This window comes from Macrobrachium nipponense, chromosome 4, assembly GCF_015104395.2.
Source record: "Macrobrachium nipponense isolate FS-2020 chromosome 4, ASM1510439v2, whole genome shotgun sequence".
Taxonomy (NCBI): domain Eukaryota; kingdom Metazoa; phylum Arthropoda; class Malacostraca; order Decapoda; family Palaemonidae; genus Macrobrachium; species Macrobrachium nipponense.
Window position 1 is genome coordinate 79,191,997 of NC_061100.1, and position 20,809 is coordinate 79,212,805.

The 20,809-nt window shown below is 43.5% G+C and overlaps 1 protein-coding gene across 5 annotated transcripts in view; it reads left to right on the forward strand.

Moving 5' to 3' along the window:
* The window catches only part of LOC135210968 (1-acyl-sn-glycerol-3-phosphate acyltransferase delta-like), a 290,759-nt gene that overhangs the window by 112,920 nt on the left and 157,030 nt on the right, over positions 1 to 20,809 (forward strand). For 4 of the 5 annotated variants that reach the window (XM_064243957.1, XM_064243954.1, XM_064243955.1 and 1 more), the window contains exon 3: positions 15,440 to 15,609. In XM_064243957.1, the coding sequence (XP_064100027.1) occupies positions 15,440 to 15,609 (170 nt within the window). Of the gene's footprint in view, positions 1 to 15,439; positions 15,610 to 15,679; positions 15,850 to 20,809 lie in introns of all 5 variants that reach the window. The other variant, XM_064243958.1, reaches the window with a different exon arrangement.

Here is a 20,809-nt window from a genome sequence, read left to right on the forward strand (position 1 = left end):
GATATATATATATATATATATATATATATATATATATATATAGATAGTATATATATATATGTATATCTATATATATATATATATATATTATAGCTCTATATACTATTAGATATATAATATATCTATATATCTAATATACTTATGCATATATATCTATAGATATATATATCTATATAGATAGATACTATGCTACGAACTGCTTTTTTTATGTCGCATCAACTTAACCCAGACGTCATTCACCTGAAGCTGGGATTGACTTTGGAGCAGGTGAGGTTGGTGGCTCCGTCCTTGTCTCCACAAGATGCCTCAGCATTGGAATCTATGGCAACCTCCATGTTGCAGACTGTTTCTTGGCTGGACTTCTGGTCTGTGGTTATTGCCAAGATTAAGACGGTGACCCAGACCCTCGGAAAATCTAACCTTTTTGCATTTACTTACCCAAACACCTTAGCCAAATCCCTCATTAACGTCTAACAAAAGACATCCCCCAAGGACACAGGCATTTATGAAATCCCGTGCCCGGACTCTGATTATCTTACATCAAATTTACAGGAAAATAACTCCCCTAGAAATTAATACAACATAAAGGTCAGTTAGGTATAGACAACAGAACTCAACTATTTTCATCCATATAAATAAACATAACCATAAAATAAACTGGAATTTGTCGCAATGTTTATAGCAGCAACTGCCATTACAAGAGTCAAATGTTGGAATTGGCCTTAATTAAACATAGGCAGGTAAAGAAGATCTCAAAGGGAGCATGGGATTCAGATGTCATCAACAAGGTTTTCATTCAACCAACGTTTAAGAACATTAAAGGAAGATTATCAGTGGGAGTGACCTAAATTGGCTTACCTGTGGATGGACCTCTTGGTATAAATACGTACCACCTTTCCTGTTACTTTTCTCATTCATCTACCTGAAGAGGGAAACAGCAGTCTCTGAAATATAGTATTTTTCTCTATATATTTTGGTGTTTTTATGGGCTCCTTTTAGTAGATGGAATTCTGTTGTAACAGAACATTTTACCCGTCATATATATATATATATATATATATATATATTATATATATATATATATATATATATCTATATATATACTTTAGTACTATAGACCCCTATACAGTAAACGGTCCCCAAGATGCGAGAATTTAGTCGATTCAAGGCCTCGCAGAATTGGAAATTTGCAGATTTCCAAACATATACCTTATGGGAATAATTCCATTAGGGCCAAGGTAAACGGCAACTTACCCAGTCAAACTTTTTTATATTACCCATTTTCAATACTTTCTATCTACTATACTGTAATTTTTTCTAATATGAAATTGTTCTTGTGTGTAAATAAAACATTAAAAAGGTTTTAACTTGAAAAAGTTTAAAATTACACACAGGATGGGGAAAACTCCTACATGTAAACAATGCCACCTTTGGGTGCAAGTGTACTGTACGATGCAGTCATTTCCTTTAAAAAACCTATTGGATGGAATTTCCTCTACACCTATCCTCTGCCAAAAAAACCTTCAAACTCCTCTATCTCATCCTCCGTGAAGAGTTCTTCAGCTGAAGGAAGGCTTTGTGAACCGTTTCGGGTACTGGTGGATCATGCGTGTCTTCACTCCCGTTAGGCCTAACAAACTTGGTTAAAAGTGCTTGTCTCAGTTTCTTTGTCTGGCATGTTCACTATGTAATCATTTTCATATAAATTTATTCTACAATAAAAAAAGAACTGATGAAAATTCAAAATTTGACATGAAATGACAATTTCTTAAAAAGAAATTATAAAAATTCAAAATTCAACATGAAATGACAGTTTCTTGAAAAGTTGAGATCAAACAATTTCTCTCTCTCTCTCTCTCTCTCTCTCTCTCTCTCTCATCTCTCTCTCTCTCTCTCTAACACATCTGCATTTTCATCAAAACCAATTTCTACAATAGTAAAAAATAAATTATCAAATGCCAAAAGTTAGTCTAAACAAGTTAACCTAGAAAAAAATTCTTACTTCATGTTCAGCAAAGACGGAGTTGAAATTGTCGACTGCTGCCAAAATGGAAGTTGCTTCGTCCTTCATCTTTAACTTAAGGGCAAGCTTTTTAGTTTCAAGAAAATAGGTCATCCTCTTGGACTTCTAGGCAGATGCATACATGATGCGGATGATCAGAATACACTTCGACAGATCTGAATAATACGAATGGCGATGATGATGATACCAATCATTCATACACAGTGCACTATGACATCACAAATGCATGAGGCAGAGCCTTCCGTTGTAGCTAATGGCTGAGCAGGAAAACTTTCTCTCTCATTCCCCATTAGAGGAATAATAGTTTTTTTTTTCTCCAAGCATTCCCCCCACCCCTTCTCTCAGATAGCAGCAAAAACCCCCCCCCCCCCCCCCCCCCATCTAAAATACTTGAAAAGACAATAGATTTGATACGTTTTGCGGCGCATGAGTCACAGACTTGGAACGGCTTCACAGATACAGAAAATCTATTTTTGAGAACTAGCGACTGCATAAAGGGGGAATCACATAATTCGGGACCGGACTGTATATATAGATGCACACACCTGTGTGTGCATGTGTATTCTTTAATGAATAAAAAGCAAAATATCAATGAAACATTACAGGTAGCCCCTGGTTATCAGCAGGGGTTCTATTCGTGGTGGGGTGCTGATAAGCGAAAACCACCATTAACTGAAACTTGGCAATTTATGGCGCCTGTTGCGCCAATTGTCGGTTAATGGCACCTCTGTTAGGTATGTTATGGCAGCAAAACTCTATTACCGGCACCTTATGTCACCAGTAACCGAAACTCGGCCCTTATGGCACCATAAATCACCAATTTTATGGTGCTAGAAAACCGTATCGCCATTAACCGAGAACGCCGATAACTGGGGACTGCCTGTATTTCACTTACAGAATCCATTTTTACTATGGTTAGACATGATGTAAAAACCACAGTTTCTCTCTCTTTCTCTCTCTCACATTATATATATCCTTTAATAGAAAACAACAGCAAAATATCAAACATCATTTCACTTACAGAATCCATATATATGCTTAGACTTGGATGTGAAAAACCAAACCTTAGTTTTCCTCTCCCTCTCCTCTCCTCTCCTCGCCCTCTCTCTCTCTCTCTCTCTCTCTCTCTCTCTCTCTCTCTTTATATTTTAATGAATAACAGTAAAATACTGTTGCTCTACAAAAGAAAAAAAGCAAATTAGGGATAATTTTAGAGATAGGTATTGCCCAAAGAAAAATCTGCAAATTAGTGAAAATTCCCCGAGGAAAAGTGAATAATATGTTCCGCAAAAAGCCGCGACAAAGTGGACCGCGGAAATGTGGAATGTGTAAAACTTGGGCCAGCTGTATATATAAAAGCCAAAGCCACAAAGGAAAGTGAAAAATGATTGAGTGCTGCAAGGCCTTTTAACTCAATGTCCTTTACTTAGCAGAGTGACTTAAATATGAAATGTTTACAAAGAAAGGTCATATAAATGACAGATAGGGATTATAAATGAAAATAGGGAGAATTAGTAACTTTCCTAAAACAAGGGTACAATTTAAGAGGTTTACATAAGATTAAGTCTGACTGCTCAGAAGCATAGACAAGACAATTAAGAGATCATACAGGGTGGGGACTAACCACATAAAAATTTTCATTTTGGTAAACAACAAAACCTTATTTCACAAGGTAAACATTCACGGAAAATATATTACACATACATATACACATGAAGTATCAATAAGGTACTTTCTTTGTATATATGTTTACAATCTGAATCATCCATGTGAGCCAAAGAAGTTTAGCATTTTCTCTCTCAGAAGTCTTTAATTTCATGAGGAAATAGTTACAGTGGGTGACATTAGACACCAGCTAAGGGTAGATTGGATAAATGAGTGAAGGATCCATAGACCACTGGTGCTGGATTGCCAGGGTAAACTGTTAGTACCTATTGGTTGTAAGTAGGCTGGTCCTCTAAAGAGTCATTTTGAATTCTGTTTAAGATTTTGGAGGCCATTCTGTAGCAACTGTAATTTAGACTGTACATGTTATCTTGTTGTAAATAGCGTAATTCAGAGTAAAAACTCCATTGAAAACCTCCATATTCCTTTTAGACATGACTATGTTGGTGGTTCACATTCTAAAGGAAATATAAGTTCATGATATGAAAATACATACTAAATTGTACATGATAAACTCTGAAACTGTGATATTTATATTGATTTGGGGTTTTTGTGAGTTTGTGTTGGGTTGTTATAATACTGTAATGGGCTGCCTTATTCTGAAAGCTGGAAAATCAGAACTTTTCATAATGTTGCCAATGATTAAATCATTTTGCCATTAACCTTTAAATTCTAGTTTAAGATTACCATGGATTTTATCACATAGAATGTAGATTTGTGAGTGTTAAATAGACTGCATATTTACCTGTGATTTATGCCCTACATTGTGGTGGGATCCAAGCAGGCAAAATCCCCCCCTCCCCTCCCTCCCACATAAACTTAATCAATCCAGCTGCCAAACCCACCCTCATCACACTTTCCTTTTCACACACGCAGGACAATTGACCTACACAAACCCAAAAACAAGAAACTCTCAAAACACGTACTTACTCAACTCCAGATACTCCGTGCTATGCTGTGCTGTTCGCTGGTTGAGGTCGCTGAGACACTAACAACCACAAGACACAAAACGAAGACCATACACCACCCACTCAACAACAACACAACAACCAAGACCACAAGAAACCTAATAAAAACAACCACACTCCCAACCAACAACACACCAACCAAAGAACCATCAACCCAACAACACAACACCAAGGACCACAACAGCTCCCCAACCAACAACTCTCAACTATAACACTCACAAATAACTCAACAAAACTCACAAGCACAACACTCCAAAGCAAATAACATCAACCTTAATAACAACCAACAACAAATCAACAACACACAAAGTAAATGAATTTCAGTGCCTTCACTAGACTGCTTCCGACACTACTGACTATCACCAGCTCTCACCAAAGACTTACTAAAGACCGACTGAAAACACAGAACTGGAACAGCTAACTCCAGCTGCACCAGCAAACAACCCAGAACTCACCAACAGCCAATTCACGTCGTTAATTCTCAGTCATACTCTCTCTCTCTCTCTCTCTCGCTCTCTCTCTCGTCTCTCTCTCTCTCTCTCTCTCTCACAGACATTGTCAAATGGAACTCCATAACTCCTCCATATTTCCTACCCCGTTACATTTGACAACATCTTACACTGACAACACCCACACTAAATAGCCTTCTGAACACCCACAGATGCTCGGACGCAGGCCCTCTAGATCTTGTTTGAGGACCCTCATACACACTCTCAGTTACACTGCCATCAACTTCTCCCAGACCACTTCCAGTCAGACTCCCATTACCATCTCCCTCACTACCACCCTCCCAGATCCCATTCACTATCTCATCTACCCCTTCCAACTCTTGTTCCAACATCTCTCGCAACTCTGCCACCAAATCACTTACCTCACTTACACTACTACCAAACTTCCGAAGAGACTCATTCATACTGCCATCTATATCCTTACCACCTGATTCCCTTCCTGGTGAAACTTCACTAAACCCTGACAATTCAAACCCACGCACACTATATTTATCATTCCTCCCCTCAAAGTCGTCTGTATTACATGCCTTATCCACAATTTCTACCCTAACACTAACCCCTCCACCATGCAGTTCACATTTCTACCTTTCATTCCCTTTCCTTACCTTCTTCCGCTTACTTCCATACTCAATCAACACCAACTGCCAATCTTCCTGACCCATTTGCTAACTGACACTCGGCTCACGTTTATTCATCCCAAACCACTCTCTCATCACATTCTCCTGAACCTACTGCCATACACTGAATCCCCTTAACACCTAGTTTCACATAAGTGACTTACCGAACAGTTACATAGCTTATAGCTTCTTACCTGCGGCAGTCGAAATTCAAATTGTTGATGCCAGCGGCGTTGCTATCTTAAGTATAGGTGATACAAGACCTGCCCACATCCAGGAACCCTGGGTACTGCTAGCCTTCTACCGTCAATTTTCGTTTCTGCCGCTCACGGGGTAACACCTGTGAGATTTTCGCTGCAGTCTCCTGCGTCACCATTTTGGAATTTGGTTTTTGTTTGGTGATGTACGTACAAGTTTTTTATTTTTTCTTGCCAGTTAGCTATCTCTATTCTGTTTTTCGTCATTATTGCTAATTATGTCAGATTCTAGTTCATCTTCTGTAAGGTTTTGCAGCGCTGGCTGCAAAACAAAATTAGCTTAGTTATGTCACGATCCGCACTCTAAGTGCACTAAATGCAGAGGACAAAATTGTAATGGTATGGATGTGACATGTGATGAATATCAAGGATTGGATGAACAGGGATGGAAGGCGGTTAGATCGCATGCTGAGAAAATGGAGAAAGATAGGAAGAGGAAGGTAGCTCTTAGGGCTAGTAGTAAGACTAGGTTAGAAACTACTCCTGTTCCTTCGGAGACAAATAAGTCTTCTCTTGCCTCTCCTTTATTAGAGAATATGTCTCCAATTAATAGTCCTCCTACTTCTCCATTGATTACCCCTGTTCAAGTTGCCCATGTTTCCGAACCCAACACCATTGCCTTGCTTGAGTCTAAGATGGATAAAAAGTTCGAAGTGTTAGCTGAATCAGTTATGAAGTTAGGAATGTCTTTTAAAGCATTCGTAGATAGTACAGTGAAATCTAGTGCAGTGCAAAGTGTTAATGTTTTGCCTGAGGGGGCGGTTGTCCGTTTCCCCTCGACTCCCAGACGAAGGTCTCTGTCCCGCTCCCCCGCAACCGGGAGAAGACATACCGGAGGTCGGAAGGAGTCTGGGGGAGTTTGCACACGGTCAGCCGTCGACTCCATCGACTCGCGGGTGTCGTCCAAAAAGGTGTGGAAAGGTATTAGTGTTTGTGTTTCTCGTCTGTCTTCTGATTCGGAGGTGCAATCGCCAGTGCGTAAAATGCGAAGTGATTTGGTGTCTCGACTGTTAAAAAGACATGCGATTCTTGGGGGTGATTCGTCACCGACTCCTGTTAAGAAGTCTAAGAGGCATTGGAGTCCTCAACCTTTGTGTAGTTTTGCTCCGGATGTGAGTGAATCTCCTCCGCAGTCGCATTTTTCGGCTAGAAGCAATGGATCTCAGACTAAACTTCGTGATACGTAATTCACGATCGCTCGACTCTCCCAAGCGAGTCTCAGTTGCAGTTGCGGCTCGGTCGCCTCGTTCGACTCCGTATTACTGTCCAGAGAAGCGTATTCGCTCGTCTTCGTTCGACTCCCCTCGCCGTGAGTCGATAGGAATTTCGACTGGTTGTTCGCCTGTGTCGACTCGTTGTGCGGAGACTTCACCTGTTAGAAAGAATCGTTCTTCGACTGAAAGACCATCGACTTCTACAGTGTTAGACGATTCTACCTTAGCTCCATTTAAGAAGCATTTCCAGGATCTTATGAGTTTGTTGAAATCCTCCACCGAGGTACAACATAAGCCTGATTTCGACTCCGCTTCCGTGCAGTCTGAAGAGGAAGCTTTGGATCAAGATGACAAGGATTCGTCGGCTTATTCGAGTCTTAAATTTTTCCTTTCCACTTATCCAGAGTACTTTGAACCTGCTTCTCCGTCTTCACCGCCTTCAATGTTCGTTAAAGATAGGAAGACAGCGTATTCGTGTCTACCTAAACTGTTTCTTTCTCAGTCTTCGAAGCACCTTAAGGAGTCAACAGAGTGGCTTTCTAAGAAGAGGGAAACAGGTAAGGCTTCGTTTGCATTCCCGCCTTCTAAGCTTCAGAGTAAAGCGTATCGCTTCTACGCAACTGGAGAAGTTCCTTCTTTGGGAGTGTCTGCCTCCTCCCAGGGAGACTTCTCCGGTTTAGTGGACTCACACCGAAGAGCAGCTTTTTCGTCAGCTAAAATTTTGTTTTCTTCTTTGTAGCTTGACCATTTGGTGAAGAATATTTTTAAAGTATTAGGTATTTAGGTTTTTGGACTGGACTATTGCCTCTTTAGCTCGCAAGATTGAAGACTGTCAGTCTTTAGAAGAAGATTTTGCCACAGATTGGTTAGGAGTTCTGTCCTGTGCGGATAAGGCTGTTAGAGATGGTTCGGGAGAATTAGCAGCCCTTTTCACAATTGGAGTGATGAAGAAGAGAGAAAGGTGGTGTTCTTTCGTGTCTAAAGGAGTCACTAATAACCAGAAGTCGGCTCTCATGTTTGCTCCTCTCTGTAAATCTCACCTTTTCCCTGAAGAAACCATTCAACAAATTCTATCGGATTTAGAAAAGAAATCTACTAATGATCTCCTTCTTCAGTCTTCTAGACGTTCGAAAGAGCCTACTCCGACAGGAGCAAAGTCGTCTCCTCTTCAGAAGCATCCCTTTCGAGGGAATAAACCTAAGTGGCAAACGACCCAGGACTAATTTTGCGTCCACAGTACAAGTCCTCAAAGAAAACCCCCCCCCCCCCCCCAAACCTTCGGACAAGTGAGAAGCCGTTCCTTCACGTGCAAGTAGGGGCAAGACTCCATCTTTTTTGGGAAGAATGGAGTCGAAGAGGTGCAGAGCAATGGGTAGTGCAAGTTCTTCGAGAGGGATACTCGATTCCTTTTATTCTAGATCCTCCTCTCTCCGATACACCAATCAGCTTAACAGCATATTCTCCAGGATCAGAGAGAGCTTTGGCTTTAGCAGCAGAGGTCAATGCATTCATCAAGAAGGGAGCAGTATAAGAAGTCCTCGACAGTTCTCAGGGATTCTACAACAGACTCTTTGTAGTTCCCAAAGCCTCGGGAGGTTGGAGGCCAGTGCTAGATGTAAGCGCATTGAACCTTTATGTGCTGAAGACAAAGTTCAATATGGAAAAAAATCTTTCTGTGATGTCGGCACTTTGCCCAGGCGATTGGATGGTGTCCCTGGACATGCAGGACGCCTACTTTCATGTGCCGATTCACCAGAGTTCAAAGAAGTTCCTGAGATTTGTGTTCGAAGGGAGGACGTATCAATTCAGAGCCCTTTGTTTCGGCCTTTCGACGGCCCCTCAAGTATTTACTCGTGTTCTTGCTCCATTGGGGAAATGGCTGCATATGTTGGGCATAAATGCAGCATTTTACCTGGACAGTCGACTGGCTTCTCAGATCAAGTTCGAGGACACAGTGCGTGAAGGATTTACGGAAGACACTGTCATTAGCGAGTCAATTGGGAATTCTCATCAACCTGGAGAAGTCTCAATTAGTGCCTTCCCAGAAGATCCCCTATTTGGGGATGATTCTGGATTCTCAGACTTTTCGGGTTTTTCTGTCCCTGAAAAGAATAGAATCTTGCCTTAAAAAAGTGAGCCAATTCCTGAACCGTCAGTCCTCCTCCGCCTTGGAATGGATGAGTCTCCTAGGGACATTATCATCAGTAGAGACGTTTGTAAAGTTGGGTCGTCTTCACATGAGATCTCTTCAGTTTTTTCTCAAAGCGAGTTGGTGTCGGAAGTCTCAACCAGACACGCATTCGTTCCCAGTGTCGGAAGAGATCAAGAACGACTTGAGATGGTGGATGTCGAGGGAAAGATTGCAAGAGGGTCTCTCCCTGACATTACGGAACCCAGACCTAGAATTATATTCCGACGCATCGGACAGAGGTTGGGGAGCTCTCCTAGGGAACAAAAAGATCTCAGGATTATGGTCAGAGAAAGAGAGGTTGAATCACATCAACATGAAGGAGTTGAAGGCGATTTGGTTCGGTCTGCAAGCATTCGCTCCTTCGGTCGTGGGAAAGAGAGTGGCAGTATACTCCGACAACACCACGGCTCTATCTTATATCAGGAATCAGGGAGGAACTCATTCATTCTCCCTCAACAAAGTCGCAGAAGATCTCCTTCTCTGGTCTCAAGATCGGGATATTTCCCTCGTTCCGAGGATTGTACAAAGTTAAATGTGAATGTACTGGCGGACGAACTCAGTCGAGTAAACCAAGTTCTTCCCACGGAATGGACATTGCAAGACAAAGTTTGTCAGGAACTTTGGAAACTTTGGGGAAGACCTTCAGTGGATCTGTTTGCCACATCGAGGAACAATCGACTTCCGATCTTTTGTTCCCCAGTTCCAGATCCTCTTGCTTGGAAGACCGACGCAATGCTTCAGGATTGGACGGGTCTAGACGTTTACGCCTTTCCCCCATTTGGAATGATCAGAGAGGTGTTGAACAAGTTCCTCTCGCATCAAAATGTGTCACTGACGCTGGTAGCACCATTCTGGCCCAGGAAAGAGTGGTTCCCAGACCTTCTCAAGTTGGTTATAGACCATCCCAGACTTCTTCCTCAGTATCCTCGGCTACTCAAACAGCCCCACTTCGACAGGCATCGTCAGAATTTGTCCGCTCTGTCACTGACATGGTTCAGACTGTCCGGAAACTTGTCAGAGCTAAAGGGTTTTCTCGTAGAGCGGCAGAGGCTATTGCTAACTGTCGAAGAAGCTTTTCTGCCAAGCTTTACCAATCGAAGTGGGGAGTCTTTAGAACGTGGTGCAGAAGACATAATTTCTCGTCTTCTAAAACCTCTGTGACAGAAATAGCTGATTTTTTGCTGTATCTTAAAGAAGTTAAGAACTTGTCGGTATCGACAATTAAAGGGTACAGAGCTATGCTGTCCTCAGTGTTTAAGCATAGAGGGCCTGACATCTTCTCTAACCAGGATATTGGAGATTTAATTAAATCATTTAATACAGTAAAAGTATCCAAGAAGGATAGTGTGGACTGGAACTTGGACGTAGTTTTAATTTTTCTGATGTCTTCACGATTCGAGCCAATTAGTGAAGCGTCCTTGAGAGATGCAACGAGGAAGACACTTTTTCTCTTCGCAGTGGCTACAGCAGGCAGAGTGAGTGAGTTACAAGCCATCCACTAAGAGGTGGGGTTCAAAAATAGTAATCCGGTTTGTTCTTTTGTTAACGAATTTTTAGCAAAGAACGAATCTCCCCCTAACCCTTGGCCTAAATCTTTTGTACTTAAGGGATTATCTAATATAGTGGGTCCGATGGACGAAGAATATTTACTATGTCCTGTCAGAGCTCTGAAATGTTATCTGTCAAGGACACAATCCGTTCGAGGTAATTCCGACCGACTTTGGTGTTCGGTTAAGAATTCTGCAAAACCCCTCTCCAAGAACGCTATTTCGTTCTTTTTGAGAAGTCTGATACTGGAGTCACACTCTCAAGTCCAAGATCAGGCTCTAAATGTGCTTAAGGTGAAAGCACATGAAATACGTGCAGTGGCGACATCCTTAAGCTTCAAGCACAATATGTCGCTTTCCTCGATTCTTCAATCTACGTTTTGGAGATCGAGATCTGTTCGCCTCATTTTACCTGAAGAATGTAGAGGCTTTCTATGATAGTTGTTGTAAATTGGGTCCTTTGTCGGTAGCGGGCATGGTGTTGGGAAAGGAAACATAGGGGAACTTTCTATCCTCTACTGTCTCCTCGCCTTGTTTTAGGTTGTTGAGTCGTGGGCAGACTGGAGGCTCATAGTACTTTGGAGAACCTCCAGATCTTATTTATTACTTTTGAGTATGTCATTATTTTTGGTATAGGTGATGGTCTGTTGTTTTTTATCTGGTTTTTGAAGCCCAGGGCAAGGGCGGGCATTATCTGTTTTTTTAATATTTTGTCAACCAACGGTCTTGTCCTGGTTACAAAATCCCACTAAGTAGGAACGACCCTGGCCTATACTGCCACGTCTCCTACGAGTGATGAGAGCGCCAACCAGAGGCAGTATTCTCCTGCAGCTGCTCTCTCACAAAGTAGGGTACTGCAACATTTGCTGTTTAATGTGGTCTTACTGTCATTTTTATGTAGTCCATCTACCCTCCTTCCGGGTAGTTTGGATTCAGCTATGTAACTGTTCGGTAAGTCACTTATGTGAAAATGATATTTTTATGATAAAATAAAGTTTCACATATACTTACCGAACAGTTACATAATCAAAGCCCACCCTCCTCCCCACAGATGGACCTGTCGGCTAAACGAAAATTGACGGTAGAAGGCTAGCAGTACCCAGGGTTCCTGGATGTGGGCGGGTCTTGTATCACCTATACTTAAGATAGCAACGCCGCTGGCGCCAACAATTTGAATTTCGACTGCCGCAGGTAAAAAGCTGTAAGCTATGTAACTGTTCGGTTCGGTAAGTATATGTGAAACTTTATTTTAAAATAATCATAAAAATATCATTTTCCCAAATTCCCAACCTGACTCATCCTCTTTTGCCTACACACACTCGCCACGTGACCTTCCATTCCACATTCAATACACTTTGCACGCTGTTCTTTACACATCCTAGCATAATGCCTGTTCTTCCCGCAGTTGCTGCAAACCACGTTCATACGGGTACCCCAACATCCACTAGCTATGTGCCCTGCCTGTCCACACCTATAACAATTAATATCCCTATCTTTCTTACACTCACTCACTAAATGCCCCATTTGCCCACACCCGAAGCACGCTCCTAATGCCCACTGACATTCAGTCTTCCTGTGTCCTGGCTTACCACATCTGTAACACTGCTCTTCTCGCTCACAACTAACTGACCCTACTCTTCCAACACTCGGACTCCTATCTCTTTTAGGGCTAACTACACTCATGTTACTTGCCCTAACACTCCTATCTACCACTCGCTCTGCCACTCGCCTCTGCCCTTCCAAAACTGCCTTCCTATAGCTTTTAAACTCTGGTACAACCTCAGCTACTTCAGTCCTAACACTAACACTCCTACTCTCTTTCATACACCTATCTAACTCGTAGTAATCTTCTACTTTTTCTAAAATGTCATTCCACGTCAACCTTTCATCAGTCCATCGCATTTTCTCCTTATGTTTCAGATTTATAAACTCATATACACTTTGGTACAGTCGCCAACAACTTCCGCACTAACTCCTTACACTCATTTATCCCTTCATCCCCAAACTTTTTCCTGGCTAATGTTTCTAACCTACAGACATACATTGACAATGGCTCACCAACATTCATTCTTGCCTCTTCAGAATCATGCTTCCTCCTATATCTAACGCTACTCTTTATCCTCTTTGCCTGTTCTACAATCTTGGCTTTCACACTCATATGGCACATTCCCTACACTCATCATTACCCCATACATACTCAACAAAAATCCCGTCATAAAGCTACCTAACTCTCTTGCCCAGACTCTCTTGTTATCCCCATACTTAGCCTCACAATACTTCTCATATTCCTTAAAAAAGTCCCCTATGTCCCTACTACCATATTCCTTGTATTGTGCATATCGGGGTACCTCTCTCGTATACGCAACCTTTAGTACTTCCTGCTCACTCTCACTCTCACTTTTGCTACTTCCATTCTGACCCTTCTTTCCCTCTTCCGAATACAGCGAGTCAACTTCCGTACTCACGTCCATACTCTGGATTATGCTCTTCTTACCCTTCTTTCTACCAACCTGTTTCCACTAACCACTATCTAAATCACTCTCAGCCCCTTCCCCAATGTATTAAGTCCCAGTCTCATCTGTCTGTCACCCTTACTAACCTTCTTTCCCTTGGTCTTCTTTTCCTTAGTCCCCTTCTTATTCTTGTCCTCAGGTTTATCCATATCCTGTGTCTTCCCTTCTTTCCTTTACCTATCACAACCAAATCACTTCCGTCGCTCGTACTCTCATCCACTCGCTCTTTCACTTTCTTTACCATTCCTGGCCCATCACAAGACCCAGTAGGCCTACCTCCTACAGCTCCCTCTCCCACGAATCCCTTCATCATTTCCTGCAATATCTCTTGCACTGCATTCATCACTACCCCAAATTTTTTGTCCATTTTCTCAACCATTCTCTCTCCCACTCCTTTCACCTCCTCTTTCATTTCCACTTTCACACTCCTTAGCATTCCTCTCATTTCCTCTAACTCGCTCTTCAGCTCCTCACACTCTACCCTCAACCTCTCATTCTCCACTTTCCTTAGCTTCCCTCACCAACCGCAACTCCTCCTTCAGCCTCTCTATCTCCTTCAATCCTTCCACCCTCACTTTCTCCACCAAACACACAACTCAATACCCCAATCATCCTACAGCTGCCGCACCAGCAGTCCCTGTTTGGGCACCAAAAAATAGTGTGGCAGGGATCACAAGCTTAAAATACAAGCAGGCAAAATCCCCCCATATAAACTTAATCAATCCAGCTGCCAAACACACCCTCAGTCACACTTTCCTCTTCAACTACGGAATCACGCAGGACTATTGACTTGCACAAACCCAAAAACAAAAAACTCTCAAAACACATGTACTTACCCAACTCCCGCTGGTCGAGGTTGCTGAGACACTAACAACCACAAGACAAAAACCAAGAACCATAACCCCACCACTCAACAACAACAACAACTCAACAACCAAAGACCACAACACAACACCCAAGAACCACAACCCCACAACTCAACACAACAACAAACAAAGAACACACAACCACAACTCAACAACACAGCAAACAACAAGGAACTCAACCACAACTCAACAACACAACAAAAAAAAGGAACAACCACATCAAAAGACCACTGCATAACCAACCACTAACACAAAAACAACAACACAAAAAGGCAACACACACACCCACTAACAACACCAAGGGATCACAACAGCTCCCCAATAACAACCCTCAACAACTCACAACCACACCAAGAAACCACAACAGCTCCCCAACAACAACCCTCAACTATAGCAACTCACAAATAACTCAACAAAACTCACAAGCATAAAAATCCAAAGCAAATAACATCAATCTTAATAACAAACAACAACAAATCAACAACACACAACGTAAATGAATTTCAGTGCCTTCACTAGACTGCTTCCGACACTACTGACTATCACCAGCTCTCACCAAAGACTTACTAAAGACCGACTGAAAACACAGAACTGGAACAGCTAACTCCAGCTGCACCAGCAAACAACCCAGAACTCACCAACAGCCAATTCAGTCGTTAACTATCCATACAGCAATTACACCCTCTCTCTCTCTCTCTCTCTCTCTCTCTCTCTCTCTCTCTCTCTCTCTCTCTCTCTCTCTCTCTCTCTCTCTCTCTCTCTCTCTCTCTCAGATGATGTCAAATGGAATTCCTTAACTCCTCCATAACATACATCATCGTGGATTTAAGAATTAGTCTTGAATGTTTGGGATAGATGTAATATGTATCTGAATGTAAATGCTAAAGTTTTGAGCTTTGCAAATGTTAATGCATCTTTCTAAACGCTGTACAATTGTGATGTTTATATTAAAAGTCTTTTGCCATTTGACTTGTCCAAGGTGTGAAGAGCTGCTTTTGTATGATGAAATTTCATCCTATTGCTTTCTGTGATTATGCAATGCCTATATTAATTTTCTTGTGTTTTTCAGAAATTCTGTTTCTAGCAGAATGGTGGTCGGAAACAGACATCAGAGTTTTTGCTGCAGATGAAAGCTTTAAAAATTGGGGCAAAGAGCATGCCTTAATCATAATGAATCACACTTATGAAGTGGATTGGTTAATGGGGTGGATTGTTGCTGATCGATCGCAGACTTTGGGGGTAAGTCTCTATTCACTGTTCTATTTGTTTTTTTTGCTTTATCCTCCCCCTATTTCTTTTTGTTTTTCAGAAATTCTGTTTCTGGCAGAATGGTGGTCAGACACAGACCTCAAAGTGTATGCTTCAGATGAAAGCTATAAATACAAGGGTAAAGAACATGCCTTGCTTATAATGAATCACACATATGAGGTGGATTGGTTAATGGGTTGGATTGTTGCTGATCGATCACAAATGCTTGGGGTAAGTTTTTCCTTCTCTTCCTTTTTCTCTCTATCCCTTTTGTCTCTTTTCATTCTTTATTTTATTCATCTACTTTTGTATTTTTGCTTTCCCATTTTATCCTCTCCTTTCTTGCTTCTCAGTACCATCTTAGCTTAAAAATGGAAGTCAGGTGTTTAATCATCATTCAAATTAGGAATTTCACCCGTTGAAAACATATTTAATTGCTTTGCTGTTTTTAATGTAACAATGTATTTTGTGTGAATTACAATACCGGTAGCTGCCTGTGCCATGTATGTGAGGCTCACTTTTGATAGACTTTGCGTCTGGCCATTCCATGAAATATCAAGAGTTAGTGAAAACCTCTCAGGGTTGTCAATGTTATAACCCTCCTTCAAAGTGCAAAAGTAAATGACTAGCATTTGCAAATTACCGTAGGATATTTTCATTTGGGATGAACTTTACCGACTGTTAAAGATAGCTTATATCTTTGCACCAATAGGCTAGTCAGCATTCAAACAAAAGATAAATTGCTGCCTGGATGAGTGTCTAGTGCACCTGTTCTCCACCAGGTGTGTTTTGAATATTTTAGCTCTCTTCAGAATTCTCCTTGCTGCCATTGTATATAGGAGCTTGTTGGTATTTCACGGTTTTGGTGGATTTCTGCTATCGCAGTACTATACATTTATTTTTCCTAGGATGCTTTCCACTGGAATCAATGCTAAGAACATCAGGCTCTGCTGTGGGTTGTCGACGGCGCCACAGGTCTTCACGAGAGTGTTCTCCCTCATGTCAGCCTGGGCTCACAGAAGGGGGATCCATCTCCTGTGGTACTTAGATGACGGGTTGCTTCTTTCCTCCTCAAGGGAGTGCTTGGAGGAAGGAGAGGGACAAACTCCTGGCCCTCTGCGTGAGGCTGGGCATCGTCCTGAACTGGGTGAAGCCCCACCTGGTGCCCACCACCAGGATGGTCTACCTGGGAATGGACACCTGGACATGGTGACGGCCAGGGCCTTCCCATCGGAGGAGCAGTTATTCAACCTCCAAGGTGTGGCTCATCCATATGGAAGTCCCCCCCCCCCCCATCCAGCAAGGGACTGGCAGAGACTACTAGGCCATCTCGTCGCCCTGGAGAAGCCGGTTCCCCGAGGCAGACTAAAACTGAGGCCCATCCGGTGGAATCTGAAGGAGGGATGGTGGGGTGGACCGTCCTCAGAAACCCGTCCTCCCCTCACAAGCCAAGAGAGAAGCTCTGTTTTGGTGGTTGGACAGGGCAAACAGCCGCCGGGGAGTTCCCCTCTTGGATGTCCCTCTGGAGATGCTCCTGTTCACGGACGCATCGAAGGTGGGTTGAGGGCCCAACTTCAATCAGTAATGAAGGGGGGGACATAGTCGGAGCAGGAACAGCAGCTCCACATTAACAGGGTGGAGTTGCTGGCTATTCAAAAGGCGCTCCAGGCCTTCGAGCCAGAGATAAGGCACAGGACGGTGGCAACCATGTGCGACAACGCCACAGTGGTGGCGTACATCAAGAAACAAGGGGGCCTGAAGTCACACTACCTTTGTGAGCTGGATTCATTCCGGGAAGAGGAATGTAATAGCCGACGGGCTCAGCAGACGAGGTCCGGTGCTACGGGCAGAGTGGTCCCTGCATCCCGGAGTGGTGGTAGAGCTTATTGAGATGTGGGGCTCCCCTTCCATGGACCTGTTCGCTACGAGCTTGAATGCCAAGCTTCTGGTTTTCTGCTCCCTGGTTCCTGATCCAGCAGCAGCCTGGGAGGATGCGTTCCAACACCCGTGGGACGGCCTGCATCTTTACCCGTTCCCCCCCTTCAGAGTACTCAGGCAGGTCCTCAACCGATTAAGGAACTTCAAGGGCACATTCATGACCTTAGTGGCCCCCAAGTGGCCGGACAGGGGCTGGTACCCGGACCTTCTGGAGCTAACAGTCCTGGGACCTTGGGAACTCCCCCAAAGGCCGGACCTTCTGAGACAGCCCCACTTCGAGAAGTGCAAGGGTCTGTCTGCCCTATCCCTTCACAGGTGGAGGCCATCGAGTGCCTTCTGAGCAAGAAAGGCTTCTCCTGTAGGGTGGCTTCTCAAGTGTCAGGGTACCTGAAGACGTCGTCTGCGGCTGTCTACCAGGCCAAGTGGAAATTGTTCGGGGCTTGGTACAAGGAGCGGTGCCTGGAACCCCTGTGGGCCAAGGTGTCCCACGTAGGGTAGTTCCTGGTTCACCTGAAGCTAGACAAGGGTCTCTCTATAGCGGCCGTTAAGGGAGTCCATGCAGCGCTAAGCCAAGTCTTCTTCCTAAAAAGGAAAGATCTTGTGAACTCAGACACCTCTTGATGCTCATTAGGAGCTTCGAACAGGAGTGCTCCCCCCCCCTCAGTTCAATGAGGGCTCCTCATTGGGACGTGGCAAGAGTTTTAGATGCCCTGAGGAAGCCTCCGTTTGAGCCTCTCAAGGACTTTCAGGACAGAGAACTTACTTTCAAAACGGTCTTTCTGCTGTCCTTGGCCTCCTCCAAGTGGATGGGACAGCTTCATGGTCTCTCGTACGTAATCTCGCACTCGAAAGGGTGGAAAGAGCTCACCTTTAGGTTTGTGCCCTCCTTCATGGTCTAGAGTAGACCCAGAACCCCTCGGTGGTGATAATTCTCGATTCCAGCCTTACCAAAGTCGGAGGACCCCAGGGACCTCCTCTTATGCCCGGTCCAAGCTATGAGGATGTATCTGAGTAGGACTGAGTGGTTTAGGCCAGTGCTTCAGAACCTCTTTGTTACCGTGGGCTGAGTAAAGAAGGTGGTCTTGAGGAATACCATCTCTTTCTGGCTGAGGGAGACTGTCAAGAGAGCTTATAAAGGAGTGGGACTTCCTCCCCACAGGAGGCCAAACCCCACGACATCAGGGGTATTGGTACGTCACTGTCGTTCTCGGAGAACTTGGCAGTCGGTCAGGTTCTACGGGCCGGGGTGTGGAGCAGGCAGTCCACCTTTACGGCCCATTACCTTAAAGACTGTACCAGGAAGTATCTCGATTCCTTTTGAGAACAGTCCGTTGTTAGCAGGTCAGCAGAGGGTCTAGCCCCACCGTGGATAGGTGCTTGAGGTATGAGTGGTGGAGTGATTGAAGCGCGTTACCAACCAACCTACTCCCCCCACCCCCCTTCTTCCTTCCTGGGCCTTCGGCGTACTTCTCAGGATCCTACAACTCTACAGATAAAACCAAGGGGACTTGTAACCTTTGGAGTACAAACCAGTGTGAGTTATTCCTCCTTCCCCTTTGGGCCAGGCGGATGGGCTCCCCCCCTTCCGGCCCATCCCTTCGTCTCCCTACAACCAGGGCTGGATCCCCATGGAGAGCACCCTCTGAGCCTTCTACTGGGTCTCTCCTTCCCTAGATACTCCCACCTCCTAAGGACTAAGTCTCCTACGATAGTAGTTCGGGGTAAGTATACGGTGTCAGAAGAAATCACAGATTCTTGGTAATTTGTATTTAACTAGCTTTACTTACCCCGACCTATGGAGTTTTTAGGCCTTCCCTACCATCCCCATGTATCTTAGGGCAGAAGCCTTAGGGCCGTGGAAAGGACTGGAGTTCAGGTCAAAGGTCGTGTGGTCTTCGACCACCGGGCCATTACCTGGCCTAGGAATGGAGGAATAACTGGTTTCATACATTCAACTTACCTGTCAGATATATACATAGCTATCGACTCCGTTGTCCCCGACAGAAATTCGAATTTCGCGGCACACGCTACAGGTAGGTCAGGTGATCTACCGGCCTGCCGCTGGGTGGCAGGACTAGGAACCATTCCCGTTTTCTAATCAGATTCTCTCTGTCGCTGGGAATGTAAACATATGTTTACTTTCCCTCCTGATTTGATTTTCGTGTTTCATCGCCATCGATCTTCTGGGCCGACTTTTACAGGGAAGTACTGGTTCGGTGGTTCGGCATACGCTTTTAATAACTTTTTAATAACTTTTAATGAATTAACTTCGAAGTTTTCGAAGAATAGAGGATGTGTAACTACCGAAGTTTTCGGTAGACAATTACATAGTTTGCAAGAAAGGGAAATATAAATATTTATTCATTGATAAAGTGTAATAAATGTTAGAATTTGATTGAGGAAAATAAGGTAACTTCCTATTTGAGGAAGTCAGAAAAACATAGAACTAGATATGCTTTCTTTAGAAGCTTTAATAGCTCTCGTTCTGACGAGCAGTTAGAATATTAACAGTACTAGTAGTGTAGTTTCCTCATCACCTTCTTACTTCACAGAAACTACAAATTCATTTGCAATTTGTAGATAAAGGAATGTAGCTCAAGATACGAGTTATTATAAGGTAAGAAGTGATTATAGTGTTCCCCATTGCAATAGAGGGTGCGTCTGATCGGCTCGTCTCGCTCCCAGGTCTAGACCTCTTCCAAGCTCACAGGCCCAGAGGAGAAGGAATGTCGAAAGCCTTACGGAGGTTACGGAGAATCCCCACCGATCAGCGTCCCTCGGCAGGTTCTGTAGGACGTCCCAGACTGCCAGGGATAGCCATTGGAAAGGCATCCTAATTCAATGTGTTCCCCTTATTATTATCGTCTTGACGAATAAGGAGAAGAAACTTCAACGGCGTAGATTAAATGAAGATGCAAGATAATCTCGTCTGGCTATCGGAACCTCAGAAGAGACGGAGAAAGGAAGACATCATTCGATAACAGTTGTGGTAGAGGCATTGCCCTATCCGGGTTCGTCCCCCGTACAGCTGGACGGGGTAGGGCTCTATCCCATGGGGGTTTGAAATAGTTATTTCAATTAATTCCTCATCGGTACGTGTATATGAAAATATATCTATTCTGAGAATAACGAATTAGATATTAAAGAATATTTGTTGATCGAATGAATTATATGGATTCTCGTTTAGTGATTATACATATATATATAACTTTTAAGCTTCTAGCTCCTCGGACATGAAGCTCTGGTAACAAGG